General features: G+C 43.5%; 1 protein-coding gene across 1 annotated transcript in view; it reads right to left on the bottom strand.

Moving 5' to 3' along the window:
- The window catches only part of MTOR (mechanistic target of rapamycin (serine/threonine kinase)), a 160,581-nt gene extending 137,885 nt beyond the window's left edge, over positions 1 to 22,696 (bottom strand). Inside the window, exons 1-8 of the mRNA XM_006866389.1 lie at positions 22,593 to 22,696; positions 20,045 to 20,220; positions 19,293 to 19,401; positions 18,089 to 18,321; positions 15,411 to 15,611; positions 14,189 to 14,323; positions 5,519 to 5,794; positions 5,324 to 5,432 (exon numbers count right to left, since the gene is read on the bottom strand). Coding sequence (XP_006866451.1) covers positions 5,324 to 5,432; positions 5,519 to 5,794; positions 14,189 to 14,323; positions 15,411 to 15,611; positions 18,089 to 18,321; positions 19,293 to 19,401; positions 20,045 to 20,206 — 1,225 coding nt within the window. The 5' untranslated portion in view covers positions 20,207 to 20,220; positions 22,593 to 22,696. The remainder of the gene's footprint in view (positions 1 to 5,323; positions 5,433 to 5,518; positions 5,795 to 14,188; positions 14,324 to 15,410; positions 15,612 to 18,088; positions 18,322 to 19,292; positions 19,402 to 20,044; positions 20,221 to 22,592) is intronic.
- Positions 22,697 to 27,296: the final 4,600 nt, after the last annotated feature.

The following is a 27,296-nucleotide window of genomic DNA, read 5'->3' as shown; positions in this document are numbered from 1 at the left end:
ATTTCTTAGAAGTACAATTAAGTGTTCTGGAATACTCATACTTCTCAATGTTGTCCATAGCTTGTCATGATCCACACAATCGAACGCCTTTGCGTAGTCAATAAAGCACAGGTAAACATCCTTCTGATATTCTCTGCTTTCAGCCAAGATCCATCAGACATCAGCAATGAAATCTCTCATTCCACGGCCTCTTCTGAATCCAGCTTGAACCTCTGGAAGTTCTCTGTCAATGTATTCTCTACCGCTGCCACATAAATACTATTGGTTCATAATTATATGCTACCTTCTGAAATGGACTCTATGTATTCCTTCCAACTACTTTTGATGCTTTTTGCAATGTTTAATATTTTGTCCATTTTAAAAAATTTAATTTCTAGTATTGCATCTTAAGCCTTCAAGTTTTTCTTCAGTTCTTTCAGCTTGAGAAATGCCAAGTGTGTTCTTTCCTTTAATCTAACTCCAGGTCTTAGTACATTTCAGTATAATACTTTGCTTTGTTTTCTCAGGCTGCCTTTTGAAATCTCTATTCAACTCCTTTACTTCATCATTTCTTCCAGTCACTTCAGCTTCTCTATGTTTAAGAGCAAGTGTCAGAATTTCTTCTGTCATTTTAGTATTTTTTTTTTCCTGTCTTCTTAATGACCTTTATTTTTTTCATGCATGGTATCCTTAATGTCATCCCCACAATTCGTCTGGTCTTGAGTCATTAATGTTCAATGTGTCAACTCTATTTTTGAGATGGTTTCTACATAGAGGTGAGATACACTCAATGCCATACTTTGGCTTTGTAGACTTCCTTTAATTTTCTTCAGCTTCAATTTAAACCTGCATATGAGCAGTTGATGGGTCTGTCCCAGTCGGCCACTGTTTGTTTTTGTTTTTTTAATGTTTTATTGTGAATTATGTGATAGTTTACATGGGAGAATATTAGCTTTACATTCATCCTATCGTATATCATTTCATTGCCAGATTACAATCCCCTCTAGGCATCATCAACCAACCAAAGGGTATACCCTGCAAGTCTACCCCCCGGTTATCAGCACACAGCCCCTTTCCCTCTCTGGGTCTAAAGTCCCCAGCTGCTCCATCTCTCCACGTCATCATCTCTGCCTCCATCTCTGGCATCACTGTTTTTCTGGGTAGGGTCCCGCTCTCTGTTCTTCTCCCTTGAAGGTCCCAGGGACCTTTGCTCCTAGACTGCAAAGTCAATCACTCCCTTCCTTTTGCTACAAAATGTCTACCTTTACATTTCCAACCCTCACAATCAGTCTTGACAACAATTATTCACTATTGTATCACAAGAGACCTATCTGTATCTCTTTTCATCAGCCCTACCCAGACAGACTGGATACTCAAGTGGAAATTCTACCTTCCTCCACATCCTCTGGATCTAGGTTCCCTCTTGAAAGCTTGTAAGCCAGTCACTTCTTGCCTTTGTAGCACCCCCATTTTGGGTAGCCAAGTTGCCCATTCCTGTCTACTGTGTGTATGGAGGGGTGGGAATGAGCCTCGCTGTAAAGATTTGTTCCCTCTTTGGAGCTACTGCATCCATAGATGTAGGTCAAGTTCATCAAACTGTATCAGATTACTCTTTTTTACCTCTTCTTTCTTCTTCTAGTTGAGCTCTGATCATCCAGTCATTGAAGCCAGGTCAAGTGGGTATTATCTGCAAGTGTGGGTGCTTTTGTGCATATGCCCTCTCTTCTTATCAGCTGGACACTGCAGTCTCCACTCTAGTCCTCTGTGGCTATGTCACTGACTCTGGGCTCAAGAGTCCCCAGGTCTTGCCACACTGCTGGCCAACCAGGTCTGCACCTGGTTTCACAGGACTCTGTTGAGCATTGTAAGGCTTAGCTCGCAGCTTCATTGCTGTTTTTCCCTCACTTCCGCTTATTGGTGATGAACGTGGTCACCAATCAGAGCGTGTCTTAGTCTTAGAAGGGAGTTTGCCCTGAGGGGACCTGACCACTTGGCTTGATGTCTCCTGAGCAAGCAACTTGCTTGTTCTTATAGTAATCAGTTGGACTGCCTATATTGTTTTGTATTTTTCCTGTCGGTCTTTCTTTCAAGAAGTATCTTCTGTTCTTCTAGCCACTCCAGGCTGGTCTGCCCTTTCAAGTAGAAATTTCCCACCTCAGAATATTCTGAATGTGGTTCAGGATTCCAGCAATGGTCTTATGTAATGCAGAGGATCAGCAGGAAGCCTCCTTCACTGGACATGTTGTATCCCCATTTTAGGTATTCCAATCAGTCATAGGCAGAAGATGGAACTTACCAGCTTTCTATGGTGATATTTCTGGCTACTCCTTTCTCTCCCCCTCAGTTGTCTATTTTATAATGGTATTCGGCTGCTGTTTTTGTTTGGACTGATATTGTGTTTCTCTATCATCTTTCCACAGGCACAGTCTACTTGATTCCTGTGTATTCCAGCAGGCGAGATCCATATAGACAGTAGAGTTGTGATCTATATTGTTGAAAACAGGTATTTCCAATGAATAAGTCACTGATCTTACAAAATTCTATCATGTGTTCTTCTGCATTGTTTCTAACACCAATGAATCCTTCTTCTTTGCTTCCAACTTTACCATTCCAATCACCATTCAATGAAACTGATTGTGTGTTTGATCACTTTCAGACTGCAGAAGCTGGTAAAAATCTTCAGTTCTTTATCTTTGGCATTAATAGTTGGTGCTTAAACTTGAATAATAGTTGTATTAACTGGTCTTGCTTGTAGGTATTTGAATAATATCCCTGACTGGTTGTACTTCAGGATACATGTTGAAATGTTGTTTTTGACAATTAATGCAACCATCTGTCATCTGTCAGTTTATCATGTTGTGGTGGCTTGCTCATTTCCTTCAAGCTGGAAGCTATGCAAATGGTATTTTTTCACATACCAGCAGGGTCTCACATAGTGGACAGGCATTAGTGGGGCTCCCTGGTATAGAAAGATGAGGAAGAAAGACCTGTGATCTACTTGTAAAAGAGTTAGCCAGTGAGAACCTTACGAATAGCAACAGGACACTGTCTTATACACTGCCAGAAGATGAGCACTTCAACTTGGACGGTACTCAAAATACAACCGAGAGAGAGCTGTATCCTCAAAATAAGAGTTGACGTTAATGACATGGATGGAGTAAAGCTTCTAAGACTTTTGTTTGCTGATGTGGCACAACTCCAAATGAGACTAAACAGCTGAAAACATCCATTAATAATAAAAATGGAGTCCTGGTCTGGTGCTGTGGGTTAATGCACTGGACTGCAAAGTCGGTTTGAGCTGCAAGGTCAGCAGTTCAAGCTCACCAGTAGCTCCTTGGAAACCCTATTCAGGGTCGCTATGGGTTGGAACCGATTCGACAGCACTGATCAACAAAAGCAACAATAATCAAAATGTGGACTATACAAAATATGAATCTAAGAAAATCAGATATCATCAAAAATGAAATGGAACATTTGGAGATAGCTATCCTAGGCATTAGTAACCTGGGATGGAATGGTATTAGTCATTTTGAAGTAGATCATCACATGGTCTACAAGGCCAGGAATGATAAAGAGGAAGGTCTTTAAGTATGGAGTCAGCATGTTAGCAAGAAATGAGTTGAACCAAGACTGTAATTTCCTTTTCTAGGTTCAGCATCCTAAGAGATTAGGAATCTGACACTGTTAGAGATTCCAACCCAGTCTTAGGGTAGTTTTTATATTCCCAAAGCTTACTATATCAGGAAGTTCAAACAATACCTTCCAAACTGCATACTTTAAACAAGGGGCACTTACTCAATGAGGTATGTGCTTATGGGACCTGCCCAGGCTGAACTTCAATTACATATTTTATTGTATTATTTAATAAAACAACAAAAACCTACTTCAAAAGAATATACCTAGGGGCCCTCTGAGCTTTTGTGTCTTGCTGCTAGGCAGCCTTTTGAGCTTCCTAGGGGGACTGTTCCTACAACATGCTAGCTTTGATCAAATTTAGCCTAGTTATTAGTTTCCTTTGAATGACAGACTTTCAGCCCAAGATTATTTAAAGGTCTGGTCATTAAAAAGGATAAAAATTGCTGGGTGCCAGGCAGGAAAAAGGAAAAATATGGGTGATTTTCATTAAATGACTTCTCTCTGATTCAATAATTTTATGTGGCTAATTGTCTCATCCTTGCCCAACATGTACTACTTCATACACATAGCATATTTAACACTTCACCACCTGTATCTTATCTAGCTGTTTTGCCTGAGCTATGTGGCATGAAACGAGTCTGTGTGTTAGGGAATGGCAATGGCGGCTCCTGGGGACCAGGCTGGCCTCTCGCTTACGTTCCTGAATCTCAACCAGGGGTTAATGCTTCAATTACAGGTATTGTGCACCGGAGTGAAAGATCCAGAGGAGCATGGCAGGGGCCCCGCACGCAGCAAGTACGGAGGTAAGACAAGGACTTTAAGGATGAAGAGGCAACTGCAGTATTATAATAATTTTAACTTCCACTTCTTTCCAAAATGGATTTGAATAGTGATTGGAGGCATTAATAATATAATGATGATTTTCATTTACTGGGCTTTCTCTGTGCCAGGCCCTATAGCAGGTGCTGGGCATTAATACAGTTCATCTTGTGAGGCAAGGATTATTAGTCTAATTTTACAAGTGAGGAAATGGAGCCCAGGAAAGGCAAATACCCTGCTCAAAACCTCATAGTGAGAGGCAGGATTCACCCCAAATCTGATGCCAAAGCCTTTCCATAGCTGAGGGGTATAATGGAAGAGTAGAAAAAACAAACCAAACATTTCCAGCTAGAGTAATCCACGCAGGCCTCATGGAGAAGCTAGTCCCTAAGCTGGGCCAGCACCAGGAGCCAGGAATTCACATTGTCCACTGAGGACAGGGCAGAAGTACTCATACTCTATCACCAGGGGAACCTGTCTCTGGGACACCCAGTTCTGTCTTCCAGTGAGTGGCTTGGTGGCTTAGTTACCACTTCAGGGGGAAAGTGGGACAATCACCAGATCCTTCTGCCCTACAGAGAGGCTGCGGCACTGTCTCTAGACTGCCCAACCTCTGGTCTTTCTTCAGTCTACTTATGAACTTGCTGAACCTAAAACTGCCTCTTTGTTCCACATGCTGACTGTTTCTGTGTCTGCTGCTTCAGACATCAGTAGCACACCTGAACTAGCTATCACTGGGACTGGATATGAATGAAGGCAAAAAAATCAAAGAACAATCCCTTCGTAGGTGTTGCTGCAAACGAGGAGTAGACACAATGTTCTGAAACACCTCTTCCCATTTAAGTGCAAACTTCAAGGGGTCATGAATGTCTTCCATAGGCATCCTTACCTGTGAAGGCAGAAGGTCGGAAGGCAGCCAAGCGGGGCAACAAATTAAGGATTGTCATTTGGATCAGCGAGTTCTTGCTATTCCTACATTTCAGCACCCACTGGCAGACCTGAGAGAGGAAGAAGAATAAAGGATTGGTGGAGGAAAGGGAGGTGTGGAACTTGGGAGTAGAGAAAGAGGACCTATGGCATTTACCTGATCAAACTTCTCCTCCATCAAGTCTCTGCAACACCGGCTCTCCACCAGCGTAGATTTAGTGGGGCTAGGGGAAGCTCCAAACCCCATAAGGCCTTGATGAGAGCTATACCCCAGAAGCCCTACCAAGGCATTTGACTGCTGGGGCTGTATAGTCTGGAAATTGGTGAAAGAGGTGATGTGCCGAGGTTTTGTCCCAAAGCCCATGAGATCTTTGCAGTACTTGTCGTGTACCAGCTGTTGCTGTGTGATTTCTTCCATTTCTTCTCTTAGACGCTACAGACATGGAGAAAAGAAGTCATTACTTTGAGCAGCATTCGCCTGGGCTCTGTGGAATCTGCTGAGCAATGAATTTGCCCAATCCTGAAATGCAACTACTTCCAAAGTGGAGAGTAGCTACTTTTCTCTCTAGGATTATGATTTCCTCTAGAACCTTGCAGGGGCCTGTTTTTGTTCTCATTTAAGCAGAAGAGCACCATCTACTGAAATGTAAAGAAACAGCGGGGTGGTGCTGGCTGCCAAGTACCACCTCTGAGGACTTTACTACGTTTAGGACAAGAGATGTAGATGCTGCTGGGCACAGAGAGTACCCAAGATCACAGTAATGAGGCCCCACACCAGCATCCTATTAAGGGTATTCTGGCCTCTCTCTTCCCCCTGAATGTAGGCAAATTTTCTCAGAATTCTGGGATTCACCGGGGGTGGGGTGTATAAGGAAGAAGCTGACTGGCTGAGAAATCACATCGATTCCCTTTTCCAAGAACTGCTTGATAATTCATCCTCCAACAGTGCAAGCTGAGAAGCATATCAAAGCATTCTAAACTTTTCTCACCACCAATGATTTTCATTTTTGTGGAAAAGTCTGGATACTACATTTGTCAAGGCCACTAATGATGTCTATGTTCTACCCAAACGTCAATTCCCAGTCCTATCGCCTGATCCATTGACTGATTCTTCCTTCTTGAAACACTTTCTTCATTTGGCTTCTTAAACCCAGAACTCTCCTGGCCCTTCTGTTCCCTCCCTGGCAGGTCCTTCTCAGTCTCTTCTGGTTCTTGCCTCATCTTCTGACCTCAGGTTCTCAGACCCCTTCACTACTCAGACTACAGTTTCCTTGTGGTTCTTATCCAGTCACAGGACTTGAAATAACACTTATTGGCTCCCAACTCCAAATCTGAATCTCTGGCCCAGACCTCTTCCCCAGACCTACTCAATCTCTCCATTCATTTACTGTGTTCAAATCCAAACTTCTCCCACAAACCTGCTTAGGTGAAACACCTTGGCTCTTCCTTCTCACCCACCTCAGAGAGTCCATATAATGGCCTCTAAGGCTCCTTGCCAGATGCCCCTTCTTGACTCAGGAGCTCATCTGGTCCCATCTCCAAAAGGCCTCTCTCCTGTCTGATTAGCTTGGGCATACTGACAATCTGCTGCTCTTGAGACACCAGTGCATGCCCACCTCGGGGCCCTTGTACTTGCCAGGCCATCTGTCTGGAAAACTCTTCCCCAGATATTTGCATAGCTGTTTTGTCGCTTCCTTTATGACTGTGTTCAAATGTCACTTTCCTGGTCACCGTATTTTACAATGCAATCCTCAATTCATGCTAGCGTTCTCAATTTTCCTTCCCTGCTCCACTTTTCTCCAGAACACTATCTATCACCATGTGCTATCCTAAGAATGTTTACATATCTGTGTATTGTCTACCCCCCCCTACACACACACACACACACACACACACATACTGCTAGAATACAATCTCTGCTTTGCTCATGGCTGCATCACTCTCTTAGGAGACTGCATGGCTGGCACAGATTTGTTAATATTTATTAAGTGAATACAAAAACTATGAAATGATAATACTGTACATTTGGATGTTGTTCTTTGGTGCTGTCGAATAGATTCCAACACATAGCGACCTGATGGACAACAAACAAAAACACTGCTCGGTCCTGCATCATCCTCACAATCACAATGAGCCCATTGCTGATGCCAAGGTGTCAAGTCATCTCGTTGGGGGACTTCCTCTCTTGCGCTGATCCTCCATTTTACCAAGCATGATGTTCTTCTCCAGAGACTAGTTTCTCCTGACAATATGTCTGAAGTATGAGACAAAGTCTTGCCATCCTGGATTCTAAGGAGCATTCTGGTTGTACTTCTTCCAACACAGACTTGGTTTGTTCTTCTAGCAGTCCATGGTACTTTAAATATTCTCCTCCAACACCATAACTCAAACGCATCAGTTCTTCCACAATCTTCCTTACTCACTGTCCAACTTACACATGCACATGAAGCTACTGAAAATACCTCGGTTTGGGTCAAAAGCACTTTAGTTCTCAAACTGACATCTTTGTTCAGATTTGTCTAATGCAATATGTCGTTTGATTTCTTGATTGCTGCTTGGTGAATCCAAACAAAATGAAGTTTTTGACAACTTCAATCTTTTCTCCATTTATCATATTATTTATTGCTCTAGTGGTGAGGATTTTTGTTTTCTTTATATTGAGGGACAACCCATACCAAAGGTTGTGTTCTTTGATTGTCATCAGCATTTTAAATCCTCTTTACTTTCAGCAACCAAGGTTGTACTGTCTGCATATCGCAGATTTTTAATGCATCTTCCTGCCACATTCTTCTTCATATAATCCAGTTTCTTGGATTATTCTCTCAGCATACACATTGAATAAATATGATGAAAGAAAACAATCCTGGTGCACACCTTCTCTGATTTTAAACCATTCAGTATTCCCTAGTTCTGTTCGAATCACTGCCTTTTGGTATATGTACAGGATTTTCATGAGCACAATCAAGTCTTCTGGAATACCCATTCTTTGCAATGTTATTCATAGCTTGTCATGATCCACATAGTTGAAAGCCGTTGCACAATCAACAAAGCACAAGTAAACACCATTCTGGTATTCTCCACTTTTAACCAAGATCCATCTGAAGTCAGCAATGATATCTCTAGTTCCAAGTCTTTTTCTGAATCCAGCTTGCATGGTAGTTCCTTGTCAATGTACTGTTGAAGCCATTTTAAAATTATCTTCAGCAAAAATTTATATGCCTCTAGTGCTGCATCAGTTTGTTGAAAGATTTCAATTTGTATTCCATCAATTCCTAGAGCCTTGTTTTTCACCAATATCTTCAGTGCAGCTTGGACTTCTTCCTTCAGGACCTCTTGAAATGGCTGTCTCTTTTACTTAGAGAGACTGTGTATACCGTCCATTGTCTTTTTTTTTTTTTTTTAAGTTTTTATTGTGAATTGGGTGATCATTTACATGGAAGAACATCAGCTTTACATTCATCCTATTATATATCATTTCATTGCAATTAATTACAATCCCCTCTCCCTTCTTTTGATGCTTTCTGTATCATTCAATATTTTGTTCCTGGAATCCTTCAATATTGCAAGCGAAGGCTTAAACTGTTTATTTCAGTTCTTTCAGCTTGAGAAATGCTGTGTGTTCTTCCCTTTTGATTTTCTAACTCCGGGTCACTGAATATTTCATTATACTACTTTACTTCGTCTTCTAGAGCTGCCCTTTGAAATTTGCTTTTCTCATTTATTCCATATGCTTTAGCATCTCTACAATGGACAGCAAGTTTCAGAATCTCTTCTGACATCCATTTTTGTCTTTTCTTTCTTCCTGTCTTCTTAATGACCTTTTGCTTTCTTCCTGTATGATGTTCTTGTTATAATCCAAGGTCTTATGGTCTTTGGTTGTCAGTGACTAATGCATCAAACCTGTTCTAGAGACTGTCTCTAAATTCAGGTGGGCTATGTTCAAGGTCATATTTTGGATCTTGTGGACTTGTTTTCATTTTCTTCAGTTTCAGCTTGAACTTGCATTTTAAACAATTGATCATCTGTTCTACAGTTGGTCCCTGGTCTTTTTTGGCTGATGATATGGAGCTTTTCCACCATCTCTTTCCATAGCTGTACTCAATTTGATTCCTATGTATTCTATCTGGTGAAGTCCATGTGTATAATCACCTTTTATGTTATCATTGGTCTTTCTAATTTCTACCATGAAATCTCATGCATCATTTCTATCACCAAGGCCATATTTTCAAACTACTGATCCTTCCTTTTTGTTTCCAATGTTTGCATTCCAATCGCTAATAATTATCAATACATCTTGATTACATGTCTGGTCAACTTTGCCCTGAAGAAGTTTTTGAATAATAGTTGTATTTAACTGGTTGTCCTTGTAGGCGTACGGATATTATTCTACCACAGACAATACTGTACTTCAAGATAGATCTTGATATATGTACAACATGGGAACAACAGGGTTCTGGGATACAGAGATTGAGTTATGGTTGGAATGTGGAAAAGGGGGGAATAATATTAAGATGCTTGGCTGTTTTTTGAATCTTGGTTTTCCTTGCATTATATTATGAAATAGACACTGGAGGGGGAGAGAGGAATAGCGAAAAGCATCACCATAGAAAGCTTGTAAGTCCGTCTTCTGCCTATAACTGATTGGAATACCTAAAATGGGGCTACAACATGCCCAGTGAAGGAGGCTTCCTGTGGAGCCTCTGCAATACACAAGACTATAGGTGGAAGCCTGAACCACATCCAGATCTCCAGAGATGGGAAATTCCCACTTGAAAGGACAAGCAGACCAACCTGGAGTGGCTAGAAGAACAGAAGACACTTCTTGAAAGAAAGACCTACTGGAAAAATATAAAACAACATAGGCAAACTGACTGTTACTACAAGAACAAGCAATTGCTTGCCCAGGAAACATCAAGGCAAGTGATCAGGTCCCCTCAGTGCAAACCCCCTTCCAAGACTAAAACTCAATGGGAATATACACTGTGATTGGTGACCACGCTCGACACCGGTAAGGGGAAGTGAGGGAAAAACAGCAATGAAGCGGTGAGCTAAGCCCTACAACGTTCAATAGACTTCTGTGAACCTGGGTGAAGACCTGGTTGGCCAGCAGTGTGGCAAGACCTGGGGACTCTTGGGCCCAGAGTCAGTGACATAGCCACAGAGGACTAGAGTGGAGAGTGAAGCGTCCAGCTGGTAAGAAGAGAGGGCATATGCATAAGAACACCCACACTTGCAGATAATACCTACTTATCCTGGCTTCAGTGACTGGATGATCAGAGCTCAACCAGAAGTAAAAAGAAAAAAAAGTATTCTCATACAATTTGATGAACTTGACCTATACCTATGGAAGCAGTAGCTCAAAAGCGGGAACAAGTCCTTACAGCAAGAATCATCCCCACCCCCTCTACACACCGAGTAGACAGGGATGGGCAACTTGGACATTGGCTACCCAAAATGGGGGGTGAGGGACTACAAAGGCAAGAAGTGACTGGCTTACAAGCTTTCAAGAGGGAACCTAGATCCAGAGGGCCTGGAGGAAGGTAGAATCTCCAGTGAGTAGTATTCAATCTGACTAGGCGGGGCTGAAGCAATGAAATGCAGATGGGTATCCAGTGATACAATAGTGAATAATTGTTATCAGGATTGATTGTGAGGGTCGGAAATGTAAAGGTAAACATTTAAGAGAGAAAAAAAAAAAAGACAGATCTTGAAATGTTTTTTTGATGTGAAATGCTATGCTATTCTTTTTGACTCTGTCATTCCCAGTATAATGAACATGACTAGCTTACTCAAAATGGCCAGTAACAGTGCATTTGAGCTCATGAATGCCTAGGTTATTGATCTATGCATTCCATTTTATTTTTGACAACTTAAAGTTTTCCTAGATTCATACTTTGCATATTCCATGTTCTAATTATTAATGTATATTTTCAACTGTTTCTCCTCATTTTGAGTTGTGCCCAATAGCAAATGAAGGTCCTGAAAACTGTATTCGCACTATAACAGTCAGCTCTACTTTGAGGATTGAGCTCTTGCTCAGTCATATTTTGAGTGCCTTCCAACCTGAGGGGCTCCATCTTTTAGGGCTATATCTGATAATATTTTGATGCTACATGTTTTCATCTTCCAGCACGGTGTCTGACAATGTTCCACTGCTGTTTATAAGGTTTTAAGCGGCTAAACATTTGGAAATAGTCCGCCTCTTCTTCCTAGTCTTAGTCTGTAAGCTCTGCTGAAACCTGTCTACCATGGTGACCCTGCTTCCAACATTGTAGCAACACGCAAGCCACCACAGAATGACAAACTGACAGATGAGTACATCTAGACAGTTACCAATTACAAAGCACTGTCATGAGCACTATTTCACTTAAACCTAACAATAACTCTATGAGTTAGGTGACACTGTCCTCTTTTACTGGGAGGACACAAAGACCCCAGAGCTTCCTGGGTTACAGTGGACAGCACCATTGTAAACTTGGGTAGGAAAATCGCTGAGTACTACCATTTATAGGATGCCTACCTTCAAGCCCACCGGCCATTCTGCGGGAGAAAAATGAGTCTTTTGGCTCCCATAAAGATTTACAGCCTCAGAAACCCTATATAGGGTCGCCAGGAGTAGGAATTGACTTGATGACAGGTTACCGGGTTCCGTGTATGATGCATTGTGCTTGGTGCTCCAAGTATATTCAGAAACCTCACAAGAGTCTCATGATATAAATAAACTCCCCACCTTAAAAGTGAGGAAATAATTTACCTAAATCCCAGAGTAAGTAGAAGAGTGGAGACAGAGGAGACAAGAGGCATGGGGACATAGGAGAGTGGGGACATGAGACAGAGGGGCGTGTCCATAAGAGACAGATGGGTGGGGCCATAGGAGATAGAGGGGCGGGGACATAGGAGACAGAGGGGTGGGGACATAGGAGACAGAGGGGCAGGGACATAAGAGACAGATGGGCTGGGACATAGGAGACAGGGGTGGAGACATAGACAGAGGGGAGGGGACATAGGAGACAGATGGGTGGGGACACAGGAGACAGGAGAGGGGAATTCAAATTCAGAGAGGTGGGGACAAAGGAGACAGGGAAGTGGACATGGGAAACAGAGAGGTGGGGACATGAAAGAGGGGAGTGAGCAAGGGTGAGACAGAAGGGTGAGGACACAAGAGACAACTGAGTGGGGATACAGGAGACAGAAAAGGGGGACACAGGGCACAGAGGGGAGAGGACACAGGAGATAGAGGGGAGGGAACACTAAGATACAGGGGTGGGAATATGGGAGACAAGAATAGGGACACAGGAGACAGGGGAGGAGACACTGGACAGAGGGGTAGAGACATGGGAGACAGGGGTGGAGACATAGGAGATAGTGGGACGGGTACAGGGTGAGGGATGGGGTCACAGGAGACAGAAATGGGAAAATGATGACAGGGGAGGGGACATGGAAGACAGGGGTGGGAACACAGGAGACGGTGAACAGGGATATAGGAGACAGAAAGGTTGGGACACGGAGGACAGAACAGTGGGGATTCAGAAGCCAGACTCCTTCACTTAAGCTCCTGCTTAGAATCTAGCACCCTGAGTCTAAGGCACAGCCTTTACCACAATCACTGTGTATACTAATGCAGCAGGAAATCAAATGAAACAGGCAGCATGGGGTGAACGCTCACACCAACCAGCTCCCCCAATATGTCCTGAAGCTAACTACTTCGCAGACTCTGCACTGCCAGGCCCAGTGGAAGCCCCTCCGTGGCTGGCCCACACTACCGCAAGTGCTTCCTGTGGCCACTGTGACCTCCAATTACAAGGAGCATAATTGACCCAGGGCTCTGGGGTCGCGCTCAGAAATCCATCACCATGATGGTGCCAAGGCCAGCCTTTCCATAGGAACTAGCCAGTGACAGAGCACAGCAGGGATACTACAGCAGCTTTGGGGAGACACAGGCTTCTCTGATGGGCCCCCGACAAAAGGCCTTGCTAGTAGACCAGAAGCTCCATCTAACCTGCTTCCCTCTCTTGCTCAGTCTAGGTCAGACAGTACACTGTGGTCTGATGGTTCTCCCAGCCTCCCAGCCCTTGCTCTTGTAAATTCCCTGACAGAGCTTCTCACCTTTCCCTCCTTCTGTGCAGCTGATCTGGACTGGCTCCCTCTTGTCTCTCACAGGCCATTCCCTTACTAAAACTCCTGCATTTTAAAAACCACTTTTGCATCTGCTTCTCAGACGAACACACCCCCTAATTTTTCTCCCTACTTTTATTTCTGCCTCTTGAAAGCTTTCCTCCACAAGCAGCCAGTGATGGTTAAAAACGCATGATATCACATCATTCTCTTGTGTACAATCTCCAGTGTTACCCCACAATTAAGATAAAGCCAGTGTTTACTGTGAAATATGAGGCCTATTAATGTATCCACCTCCTCCCTTCCTTTCTCGCTGACTGCCTCCTTCACTCCACCTTCATCAATGTGCACCAGCCTCATTTCCCTTTTTTCAGTTCCTCACACTTGTTAAACTCTCTCCCTAGAACACAGTCCTCAGCCCTTTGCAGCTGGCTCCTTCAGCTCAGGCAGATCTCCTGAGTTCAGGCAGGGCCCTCCCTGCCACCCCTTGACTCCACCTCAACTACCTCCTGTCCCTTGCCTGTTTTATTCTCGTCACAGAACTTGCTACAACCTGAAATGAGCTTGTTACTTGTTTATCCCTTCTATAAAATGTCAGATCCATCAGGGCATGACTCTTGCCTTATCTGGCTCACTGTTGCATCCTAACAGGAGTCTGGCATACAGACTGGCATGAGCAGTAGAAGCCTGAGCCCTCGACACAGATCCTCACCTCTCCCTCCATGCTGCTGATGCGGACCAGCTCGTTGAGGATCAGCAAGGCTCCATGGATCCGGTCATCCCGATTCATGCCCTTCTCCTTGGCCAAGGTCTCATCAAACCCTTTCTCAGCTTCTTCAAATGTGTGCTACATGGAGATATCAGAAAACCTTAATTACCCAGCATCTGAAGTCAAAAAGAGCAGATTCAGTCCATCCATCGATGTTACCTGCTCTTAGCACACTAGCTGCTGCCCTTTGCCCAGATCAACAACATGAGTGTGCATCAAGTTCTCTTTATCAGTTATGGAGTCTCTTGTGAGTGCAACTGGCTAACTACTCAAGTACTCAAGCTGAAAGGATGGTGGCTCAAACCACCCTCAGAAGACAGGCCTGGCAGTGTGCGTCCAAAAGTTCACATAGCCTTGACAACATGATGGAGCAGTTCTACTCTAACACACCTGTGGTTGCCATGAGTCAAATGGACGTGATGGCAACTAACACCACTTCTTTCTTAATTAATTAATTTAGTACCAGCCCTCAAAGGCACTGATGTGGTGTTGCGGGTTAATGCACTGGACTGAAAGGTGGTTTGAACTGCAAGGTTAGCAGTTCAAGTTCACCAGCTGCTCCTCAGAAACCCTATACAGGTGCTCTATGGGTCAGAAGCAACTCAACAGCACTGAATAACAACAACAACCCTCACAGGTATATATCGTTATCATCCTTATTTCATAGATTAAATAAAAGACACCTAAATAAATTAAGACTTGTCCTAGGTCACACAGCAAAGTCAACACTACAACCCAGGGCTCCTAATCCCATAATCAGCACTCGTTTTGTAACATACAGCTCATCAATAAGTTCCCATGGCAGCAGAAATCTACTAGAAGAATCTGAGACTCCCATTTCCCCATATTTTAACATCTCTGAAAAGAAAGATTTCATAAATGGTAGTAAGTAGTGACTCATAGTTTAATTAACATTTTTCTTCTTCTTCTTGTTGTTCTTGTTAAGTGTCACTGAGTTGGTTTCAACTCAAAGCAACCCTGTATAAAACAAAGGTGCAGCTAATAATAGGTTTTTTGTTTTGATGAAATGCTATATGGTAAATACTGATGCATCCTGAACATAAAAAAATCATTATACACCCAAACAAATGCTGCTATATATGCCCTGTGGCAATAATCAATGTGAATATGCTCTGTGGTGGCTGGAATGAGACCCTCTCCTTACACGGTACCACTGAGGCTTCTGCATCTCCTTTGGCTCACGCTGGGTGGTGAGAATCAGACAGGCACGAAGGGCGGCTACGGCTCCCTCCCGGATGGCCTGTTTGGGGTCCCACACGGCCACAAATATGTTGTCAAAGAAGGGTTGTACTTGCTGGAAGAAGAAGGTGGGGACGCTGATGGCCAGCTCACGGAGAACCAGAACCTGGAAGAAGAGGGCAAACTGAGAACTCAAACTCATAGCAGAGGCTTCCTCAGGAGTACACCCTGTAGTCATCATCCTAGAGTCTCCAAATGTAAGGAAAAGAGAAGACTGGCCTACTTTCCTAGGGTTCGATCTTAACTTCCAGCTAGGAGAAACTCTGGAGACAGAGGAAAGAAAAGAAAGCAGACCAGACATCTCAGTGTTTAGTACCCTAGTTTACTCGCATACCCAGAATGCCTGCACTGTCAGAACATAAAGCTCTGGAGGGACAGCCATTTTTATGCCTTACAGTTATACTAACAGAAAGGAGCTCTGGGGCCACTGGTGATGTGCTTAGTTGTGCACTGAAAGGCTGGCAGTTCAAACTCACCAACCACTCTGCAAATAAAGACATGGCAGCCTGTTTCTGTATAGATTACAGTCTTGGAAATCTAACAGACTTGAGAGACATCTAGGTCAACTGGCAAAACATAGTTCATAAAGATCATGGTGTGACACTGTGGAAGAAAGCACTGGACCACAAGGTCAGCAGTTCAAACTCAATAGTCGTTCCTTGGAAACTCTATAAAGGGTCACTATGAGTTGGTCACTAACTCAACAGCACTAAACAATAAGAAGTCATGTGGTAAGTAGCATCTGGGGTCTTAAAAGCTTGTAAGCAGCCATCTAAGAAGCAACTATTGCCCTCAGCCCCCCAGAGTACAGGAGAATAAAGAAAGATGAAAACTCAAGGAAACAATGCAAAGAACTAATGGTCCACTTGACCTACAACTTCCTCTAATCTGAGACCAGAAGAACTAGATGGTGCCCAGCTACCTACCACTACTGACCACTCTGATCAAGACCACAACAGAAGGCCCTAGTTAGAATGGGTCAAAAAAAAGACAACAAAATTCAAAGCCAAAAAAAAAAAAGCCGACAGGACCTCTGAGACTACTGCCCTTAGGAAAATCTTCTAACTTCAAAACCGAACACACTCACAGAGGAAATGTCTTCTCCAGCCAAAGAATACAGGTAACTTTAAAACAACATGAATGGGCTCCTCAGAACAATCTACTACACGAGACCACCAGGGCAACATTTACCCCTGTAAATCAAAGATGAGAAGACAAGGTGAGACAGGGAAACCGGACAAATGGAAATAAAAATCCAGGAAGTAACAGAGGAGGGGACTGAAACAGTGCAGGGTTTACATTCAATGTCATAGAGCCATTGTGCATGAATTATTCATTGGATAATTAATTTCTTTTGTAAAATTTCACCTAAAACACAATTTGTTGTTATTGTTAAGTGCTGTCGAATCGGTTCCAACCTGGTACAGGGTTTCCAAGGAGTGGCTGGAAGGTTTGAACCACTGACTTTGTGGTTAGCAGCCCAGAGCTTATCCAAGACTTCAAAGCACAATAAAGAAACCCTGTGGGGCAGTTCGCCTCTGGCCTATAGGGTCACTAAGAGTTGGAAAGAACTCGATGGCAGTGGGTGTGGGCGTTTTGGATACTGGCATCCTAGAATTGTGCCCAGAATACAGGAAGTGTTCAATCAGTATTTGGTGAGTGAAAGCATAATCCTATTTCATGTTTAATTCTGTTACTAATTCCATGTCAGAGAAGAAGCAACAGAAAGTTGGAAAAGTTGCTCCGGTGACCATAAGTAAGTATCAAACAAGACCTGAACCCGGGTCAGAGTCTGTGTCCTTCCTCCAGTCCTGTGGTCCTTCCTCGGAGTGCTGCCTCCTAAAGAGGGAGCTGACTGGGGAGGACCCAACTGACACACACTCATTCCTAGATGCTCTCTCTCGAACACAGAGTCTGCTCCAGCTCACGGCCTGTAATCCCAACAAAGCACCCTTTCCCAGAACAAGGCCCAAAATGCCAAGGTGCCACTGAGAGAAGAGCATAAGAAGCCTCCTCTTCCCTAAATGCAGAATGACCAATAGGGTAAAGTTACCAACAACGTCTAGAACATAAATAAGCAAAGGCTAAGAGAAAGCAGTGGGCAAGGAAGGTATGGACACAATTCTCCTGGTCCTCTCCTATCCCAATACTTCCATAATCCCAGGGCACATGCAAGAGAGGCCTTAACAAAGCTACAGAAGGCATTGTGGACATAGCACAGCCATTTGGGGCTTTGTCAGCCTTTTGGCTGTGGCTTCTTCTCTTTCCCAAGACTGAGAAGCATTGTTTAGGAACCAATTGTCTTCTAGAAAATCAGAGTTTAGGATGAACCTTGAACTTCAAGCTGTCTCTTCAAGTTGACAATAAGAAGAGAACTTCATGTTTCCTTTTCAGGTACTGAATCTAAAGACTGAGAGCTAAGAATTCAGGGCAGAACCTAAGTCTTCTGAGAAATCTTTTCCTTGAGCATCTCCCCACTTATTCTTTGCCTTTCACACACCTGAGCACATACTACAGGTGGGACCCCGACACAATGCCATCACTCCCCAAGCCAGCCTGTGCTCCTCCCTCCCAGATACTCACAGCTGCATGTCTTCGGCCCTCATTGCGGTCAGCACCCAGCCATTCCAGGGCTCGCTTCACTTCAAATTCCACATACTCAGCAGTGAAAGTGTCCCCTGCCATGGCAAGGCGGCCAATGGCCTTGGATGCCATTTCCATGACAACTGGGTCATTGGAAGGGAGGAGGTTCCGGAGATAGTTAGCAAATCTGCCGATTCGGGTGGAATTCCCACCTTCCACTCCTATGAGGCTGGCTGGAAAAGAAAGGAGGCCAAGGTGAGGATGGGGTGCGTGCCAGGCAGGAAAGTTCACTGCCCTGGAATGGAGGCATGACCCTGGCATTGCACTTGGAGCACAGATCTTAATTTCCTGAATAAACGATGGTTAAAAATGCTAATTGTTTTTATTGTAACCAACATACTTGGTATTTGTGCCATCACTACTTATATAAAGCAAAATGGTGTCATTTTTGCATCTTATTGTTTATTTTCCCAGAAAAGAAATTCACACTGGGACTGGGTAATAATTCACAGAATGGACCACCAGTTCTTGGGAGCTGAAAACTACCTGTCTGTAACCCCAACTTAATGGAGTTCTGGTGTGGTGCTGTAGGACAGACAAGCACTGCACTGCTAACTGCAAGCTCAGCAGTTCAAACCCACCAGCTGCTCCTCAGAAACTCAACACAGGGTCACTATGAGTTGGAACTGACTCCACGGCTTATAACAACAAAAACAACCCCAACTCAACTCCTTCCTTTTATGCTCCTGCTCTGTCAAACCCTAAAACTACAAAATCCAAGTAGCGACACAGAGTAGTGGAAAAAAGTGATTATCTAATCTCAGCTCTGACAAAGAGCCTGGCTCTAAAAGTCACTTAACAATGTGGGGACTCACCTTCCATATCAGAAAATCCTGCTTTTCCTTAACCCCAGTTCTGTTGCAAAAATTAATATACATGTATAAAGATTTACCGACTCCACGGCACATAACAACAACAACATAAAGATTTACATTCTCAGAAACCCTATATAGGGTCACTATGAGCCGGACTTGACTTGATGGCAGTGGGTTTTGGTTTATGGTAAGTTCACTGAAAGCTACAAACTCACTAAACAAATATATGAACTAAGCACCTATTAAGAGGCAGACAAGGGTACGGTGGACACAAATATGAGTAGATGCTTAGCCATAATCGTGAGTGTTATCAGAGGCTTTGCCCTCACCTATGGCCAAGATGCCACCCTTCCTCTCATTGGCATCGGAGCTGGAGACCAATTCAAAAATGTGATGGTTCAGCTGATCATAGAAGCGGGTAGACTCCTCTTGACTCATCTGCAAAAGAAGACGTGCTCAGAATAAATTGTAACATCTCCCTGGTGGGAGTAGGGGTGAGACTTCTAAAGGTTAGGACCCAAGCAGTAGATAGTAGGTACAGCTCAAACCAAAGAAGACAAAGCCCCTCCCCATTTCTCATTTTAAACTGCAAAGCAATTGAATCCACAATTTATCTGTTCATTTAACAAACACGTACTGATAGTATCTACTCCATGGCAGCCGATGTCCTGTCCTAGGCTCTACTGAGCACCAGAGGTAAAAGGATGAAACCCCCTAGTACCAGGGATTTACTCTCTTCTTCCAAAGTCCCCCAGCTATTAACTTTCCAAACTCATCCCAAAGACTGTAATCGCCTGGGAAAAATTGAGGATCTGATATGTGATGACAAAAAGAAACAATTACGAGCCAGCCTCTACCATGACCCCTAAGATGTCAGCAAACACAAGAAGTGCAACAGAAACCTGACAGCTGCAAAGGAGCCGGCACCTTCTATGGACATTAGCGGCTGGGGGCTTTTTGGCAACAGAATATCTACATTGCCCAAATCCTCACTTAGCTGTCCAATGGAATTGAAAACAGCAATGGTACACTTAGCTCAGAAACCTCCCAACGACTTGGCCCAAGTCACACAAGCCCCAACCTCTCGGAGCTCCATGGTGACATAGTGCTGGAGTTCCTTGGCAGCTTTGGCTCTGGTCTCCTCATTGCGGCTCTTCAGGCCACTGGCAAACTGCTGCAAAACGCTCACATTGCTGGATGTGGTGGTAGCTGTGGTGGCGGCGGCAGGTCCAGTGCCAAGCATCTTGCCCTGAGGTTCTTTAGAGAGAAGTGTCCTTTAGAATCTGGATAATGAACTATAATGATGAACTTATTGATCCTTGTTCCTCAACCCAGATCTCCACCCGGTCCATATCAGGTGGGGGATTCAGAAAAGGCTGGGAGACCCCACTGAGGAACATGGAGAAAGCCCAGAAAACATTCAGCAGTGACTGATTTTTAAGAGGCAGAATAGCAGAATCGGGCAAAGTGTGGGCTGTGGAGGCAGACTACCTGGGTTTGAATCCAATTCCAAAGTTATATAGGAAGATACTGAAACTCTGTCCCACTTTCCTGAGCTACATATTTAAAAACAATAAACATGAAGATTATAGTACTTAAATGATAGGGTTGAGGTGATGATTAAGAGTGGGAAAAAAAGTGCTTCAAATAGTGGTAGGCTCACCGAGAGTTTTCAATAATTGTTAGCTATTGCTAATCATTATTACTCTCATGCATACAGGACTCCTGGTGTGGCTCAGTAGGAGCAGCACTGGACTGTGAGCCACAAGGTCAGCAGTTCAAATCCACTAGCTGCTCCTCAGAAACCCTATACAGAGTTGCTATGAGTAAGAACCGACTCCATGGCACTTAATAACAACACGAACAAAAGGTGATGCAGTGGTTAACTGCTTAGCTGCTAACCCAAAAGGATGGCATTTCAAACAACCCAACCCATCAGCTCTTTGGGAGAAAGACCTGATCACCTGCTTCTATAAAGATCACAGCCAAGTAAACCCTATGGGACAGTTCTCCTGTCACAGGGGGACACTGAGTCAGAAACAACTCAATGGCACCCAACACAGCTATATACACGGCTTAGTGCTAGGTACCAGAGGTGGAAAAGTAGGAAGAGAATTAAATATAACTAAGACTGCCTCATTCCTCATAGAGTTCAATCTAAAAAGAAAAACGATTATGTTATAGCCAACATTGTTCAAAAAAACATAAAGCTGAAATGTAATTTTAAACTAAAACAAAGGTTAAAAGGCCATGAAATTAATTTAAATAATCTATTATTTTAATCCAGTATACAAAATTTCAACTTTACCAATAAAATGATGTATGTTCCATTCTTTTTTTTTGCATGAAGCCTCTGAAACTTAGTGTGTAATTTCACCCTCACAGCAATCTTTATTTGGACTAGCTACATTTCAAGTGCTCAGCAGGCACATATACTATTAAAAAAATCTAGTTCTACAGCATACTACTGTCAAGTCGGACTCATAGCAACCCTGTAGAGGGATTCTGAGGAGCAGCTGGTGAGTCTGAACCACCAACCTCAAGGTTGAAACAGACTTTGCTTATTCTACTGCACCACACACCCAGACTCCATATAGCATACTAGTACCCAAAGATGAGTAAGAGACCATGGAGATCATTCACTCAATCTTTCAATTAGTTACTGTCCCTTTCCTTAATGAGTTTACTATCCAATGAGAATTACAGACCAATGACGAGGCAACCAAAACACAGTGAGTAGCTTGAATAGGGCTCGGTGCAGACTGCTGAGAGTAACATGGACCTATATTCTAGGTATGTACAAATTGTATTATAAACCAATTTCTCAAAAATTCTTATTTTAAAGGTACTTGTGAGCTGTAAAGAATAGTATGACTTGGAAAATTTGCAAATGATCCAGTGTCAAGAAGACTGGAAGAAAGAAATGTGATCGTTTATGGGAGAGAGGAAGGACGCAAAGATCCCTGATGAGAAAATGAGGAAACTACTAATATAATTGTGTGTGGGGGGGGGGAGGAAGAGGGGGTTGGGAAAAAATTCTCATTCTCAGAAAAAAATCCCAAATCCCAGTGTGTCTTTATATAATCTGGGCCACACAGGCCATCTGCCTCAATTAATCCCAAATCCCATGTCCTAAAAGTCTCGGTGAGAGCTTCGGAGAGCCGATTAAAGTTGAGTGGCTGGAACTCAGGAGCAAGGGAAAGGAAAGATGAAATCCAAGGATGGAATCGAACTCAACTCGGGGGCTTTTGGGACCCTGAGAAGTCTCCAGGGTGGAGTGTCAAGGGGCTGACACTGAGGTCGGTCCTCTCCGGATTTGTAGGGGTGATTGTGACCGGCAGTGAGACTCAAAGGGCCCTCGGCAGAGCCGGAGCTGAGGGGCCGACCTCAGGGGCGTGTGGGCTGCACAAGGGGCTGATGGGTCCGACAACTCCTGGACGCCCGAAGGAGGTGGGCGTTGCCTCGTGGGGTAGGGTTCATGGCCGAGGCTGAGTTAGGTTCGTGGGACCGGTACCGAGGGTACTCGACATCCCGGACTAAAGGCTTCCCGGGGCCCCACAGACCAGGCTGGCCGTGAGTCCGAACATTACGCCGCCTTGGAGAGGGTCGGTGCCAGGACCCAAACTCACCGCGCGGCTTCGGCCAAGGCCTCAGCTGCCGCCGCCAACGCCGGTACCACCACTGCAGACCCACCGGCCCAGCACCCGCCTTCCCCACTGTCCTCTAAACCGGGCGGGAGAGAAGGTGGTCTCCTAGCCCTCAGGACCAATAGACAGGCGGAAGAAGAAGATTGGCTGGAACGCAAACCAATGGTAATGAAGGAGAAGTGAAGCTTCAGGACCCGGCTTCGCTAGGGGGCGGGGACTGTTCAAATAGACAAACCACATGGCCAGTGGCAAGCGAAAGGAGGCTGAGGCCCACTCAGGAAAGCCAATCTATGCTGAGTTGACTACAGTCACTTCCACGCACACTTCCGGTGTGTCGCTGCTATAATTCCCCTCTGCATCGAGCCTGTGGCCGTGCCAAGTCGCCCGTCTGGTTACCGCGGGATGGAACTAAGAGGCTGCAGCGGAGCTTCGAGACCCGACACGGTTTAATTCTAAGACTAGCGTGTGGGGTTTCCCAGCGCCTTACGGTCGGAACCGATTCAATGGCACTTAACAAAGTTTAATATACATTTGAAAATGTTCTAAAGTATACTTTCCTCGCTTTTCAAAAAAGATTTTTAGCTCACAAGATCATTCCCAAATAATCATAGCCAAGTTTTAATTAAGAGAATAGTTGGTTTTGAAAAACGTTAACGTGATCCAGTGTCAAGAAGACTGCAAAAGGAACTAATGGTTTCTGGGAGAGGAAACGCAAGGATCCCTGATGAGAAAATTGCTAAGTGTGGGAGGGGAGGTTGTATTGAACTATTCCTTAAGTAGTTTAAAATGCAATATTATGTCTTAAAATCCTATGTTGTTGTTCTGTAAACAAGAATAAAAATGGAATTTCACTACATCTCTATTCTTGTTAAGTCCTGTCGTTGGTTCTGACTCAAAGCGACCCTTCCCCAGTGTCATAGGGTTTCCAAGGAGCAGCTGGTGAGTTTGAATAGTCTACCTTTAATTTCAAACCGACCTTACGAGCCAGTGCTTATCCTACAGCAGCACACGTCTTTATTCTTAATTATTAAAATTTTCCAATAGATGATATATTTACCATTCAAATTTAAAAAAACGAAATAGATGTATGTTCTTGTTAAGTTTCATTTAGTCGGTTCCGACTCACAGCGAACCTGTATGGACTTTCTGAGGAGCAGATGGTGAACTTGAACCACCAACGTTGTGGTTCAAGCATATATATAAGAGGGCTTCAAAAAGTTTTCGGAAAAATGGAATGAAAAGATAATGGAATTTTTAAATGAACTTTTTGAAACACACTGGTATGTGTATATACACCCCAGTATGCCATTTCATTATATATATGTAACTTTATTTTATATATATATATACACACACACACACACAAACACACACACATCCTCATAAACCCTGGACAGGGTCACTGTGAGTTGCACTCAACAACAACAAAATATATCTCACTCCTACTCTGGCTCCTTAAGGAGCTCTGGTAGCGTAGTGGTTACAAGTCAGGCTGCCAACCTCAAGGTCAGCAGTTTGAAACTACCCGCGGTTCTGCGCCGGAGAAAGATGAGGTGTTCTGCTCACATAAAGATTTACAGCCTCGGAAACCCTGTTCAGGGTCACTATGTGTCAGACGGCACTTAACAACAACAACTTTGTGGTTCAAACCGACCTTATGGTCCATTGCTTATTCTACAGCACACCAGGACTCCAGTGAATACACCTGTTGTTGTTAAGTGCCATCTTGTTAGTTCCGACTCATAGCGACTCTGTATAGGGTTTCTGAGGAGTGGCTGATGGGTTTGAATCAGCAACCTTATGGTTCAAACCCACCTTGCGGTCCAGAGCTTATCCTACGGTGCCACACCCGGATTCCTGAAGTGCTGTAGTAGGCTAAGGTTTGGGCTGCTGACTGGAGGTTAGCAGTCTGAATGCACCAGCTACCTCTTGAAATGGTTGAACATTGACCATTTCTTTTTGGTACAGTGACGCTGTGTATACCTTCCAGCTTCTTCTGATACTTTCTGCGTTATTCATATTTTGTTCATGTTGTTGTTGTTGTTGTTAAGTGCTGTCGAGTCAGTTCTGACTCAGCAACCCTGTATAGGACTTCCAAGGAGTGACTGGTAGGTTTAAATCACAAACCTTGTGTTTAGCAGTCCAGTGCCCTTAGAATCCTTTCTGTTGAAAGTTGAGGCTTGAAGTTTTTAATTTCTTTTAGGCTTGAGAAATGTTGAGCTTATTCTTCCCTTTTGGAGTCCTGGTATGGGTTAATGTGCTAGACTTCAAGGGCTATTTGAACTGCAAGGTCAGCGTTTGTTTCAAGTTCGCCAGTCAGTGGCTTCTTGGAAAGCCTATACACGGAACAGAACTGACTCGACGGCACTTAACAACAATTCTTTCTTTTGGTTTTCTAATTCCAGGTATTCGCACATATCATTGTAATATTTTAATTTGTCTTCTTGAGCTGCCCTGTGAAATTTTCTATTTAGGTTTTTCTTTTACTTTCTCATTTCTTCCATTCACTTTAGCAGCTCTAATCTTGAGAGCAATTTCAGTCTCTTTTCACATTGTTTTGGTCTTTCTTTCCTGTCTTTTTAATGACTTTTTTTGCTTTTTTCCTGTATGATATTCTCGATTGCTTTAACTGATGATCATTTTGTTTTTTACCGTCAGTTGCCTTGGTTGTTGTCAATTTGATTTCTATGTATTCCACCTGGTGAGGTTCGTGTGTATTGTAGTAGTGATGGTTGTGTGCCTTTGGTTCCAACTCATAGCGACCCTGTATAGGGTTTCTAAGGCTGTGAGTCTTTATGGGACAGAAAGCCTCATCTTTCCTCCATGGGGCAGCTGGTAGGTTCTAACATCTGACATTTTGGTTAGCAACTGAACTTGTAACCCACTGCACTACCAGGGATCCTTGTTGATCTGTATAGTTGCCTTTTATGTTATTTAAAAATGATTATTTACATTGATCTTGCAAAATTCTATCATGTGATCTCCAGCATCATTTCTATCATCAAGGCCATGTTTTCCATATCCCCTTCTCCCCTCATTGTTTACAACCTTTGCATACCAGTCACCAAGAATGATCAATACATCTTGATTGCATGTTTGAATTTCAGACTGAAGAAGTTGGTAGAATTCTTCCAATTCATCCTCACTGGCTTTAGCAGTTTGGTGTGTAAATTTGAATAGCAGTGGTACTAACTGGTCTTTCTTATAGGTGTATAGATATTTTCCTATCACAGACTGTATTGTACTTCAAGATAGATCTCGAAATGGTCCTTTTTTTTTTTTTTAACTTTTATTGTGAATTGAGTGAAGGTTTACAGATCAAATCATCAGTTTTACATTCAATAAACCATACAATACTCTGGTTCACTACATGGTTGCAATCCCCTCCATGTGCCAACAGTTAACAGCTTTTGCCCTTATTCCCTTTAACTACTGCATTTCTCCCTTTGTTTCCTGCTATCTTCATCTTTTGTCTGCTACCCTTCCTCTTGTTGTATATTGCCTGCCGTGTCACCCATATTAACATGTGTCTATCCTCTAGTCCAAAGGAGCTCTGGTAGCGTAGTGGTTACGAATCGGGCTGCGAACCTTAAGGTCAGCGGTTCGAAACTACCAGCCGCTCCACGGGAGAAAGATGAGGCTTTCTACTCCCGTAAGGATTTACACCCTCGGAAACCCTGTACAGGGTCGCTATGGGTCGGAACCGACTTGACGGCACTTAACAACAACAACAACATCCTCTAGTCCAAGGAGCTCTGGTAGCATAGTGGTTACGAATCAGGCTGCGAACCTCAAGGTTCAAAACTACCAGCTGTTCCTCAGGAGAAAGATGAGGCTTTCTGCTTCTGTAAAGATATACAGCCTCAGAAACCCTGTACGGGGTCGCTATGAGTCGGAACCGACTCCACAGCATATAACCACCACCACCATCCTCTAGCCCATGAATTTAATTTTCCCTTTACCCCCTCACACCACCCCTAACCATCATAGATTGTTTCTTTTATCAAGAAAACCTTCTTTAAAAACTTTTACTGCTGGTTGCTGGGATGTGGGGGGATGGAGCAGCTGGGGACTTTAGACCCAGAGAGGGAGAGGGGCTGTGTGCTGACAACTGGGGGCAGGCTTGCAGGGTATACCCTTTGGTTGGTTGATGATGCATGCAGGATATTGTAACCATGGCAATGAATGATATATATAGGATGAATGTAAAACTAATGTTTTCCCATGTAAACAATCACATAATTCACAATAAAACATTGAAAAAAACACAAAACCTTTTACAATGTTGGTCTCATACAATGTTTGTCCTTTGGTGATTGACTCATTTTACTCAACATGTCCTCCAGGTTCAACTATGTTGTGAGGTGTTTTGCAGATTCATCATTGTTTTTCAATGTTTTGTAGTATTCCATAGTGTGTATGTACCAAAGTTTGCTTAACCACTCTTCTGTTGATGGGCATCTTTTTGATATGTCTCTTTTAGACAGCCTATTGAAGGATCCTGTTTTCTTATCTATTCTGCTCTTTATGTCTCTTGACTGGTACATGTAATCCATTTGCATTCATTGTAATTATGAATAGTTCTGAACTGATTGTTGTAATTTTTTTTCTTTTTAATGGTGCTACTGTAGTCTTTGATTGACATCCAAGGACAGAAATCCTGCCTTTGAGCCAGACTTAAGGGCC

Source organism: Chrysochloris asiatica, unplaced genomic scaffold (assembly GCF_000296735.1).
Source record: "Chrysochloris asiatica unplaced genomic scaffold, ChrAsi1.0 scaffold00090, whole genome shotgun sequence".
In the NCBI taxonomy this organism is placed as follows: domain Eukaryota; kingdom Metazoa; phylum Chordata; class Mammalia; order Afrosoricida; family Chrysochloridae; genus Chrysochloris; species Chrysochloris asiatica.
Note: the sequence above shows the minus strand (reverse complement) of the source record. Positions and strands in the feature narration are given on the sequence as shown.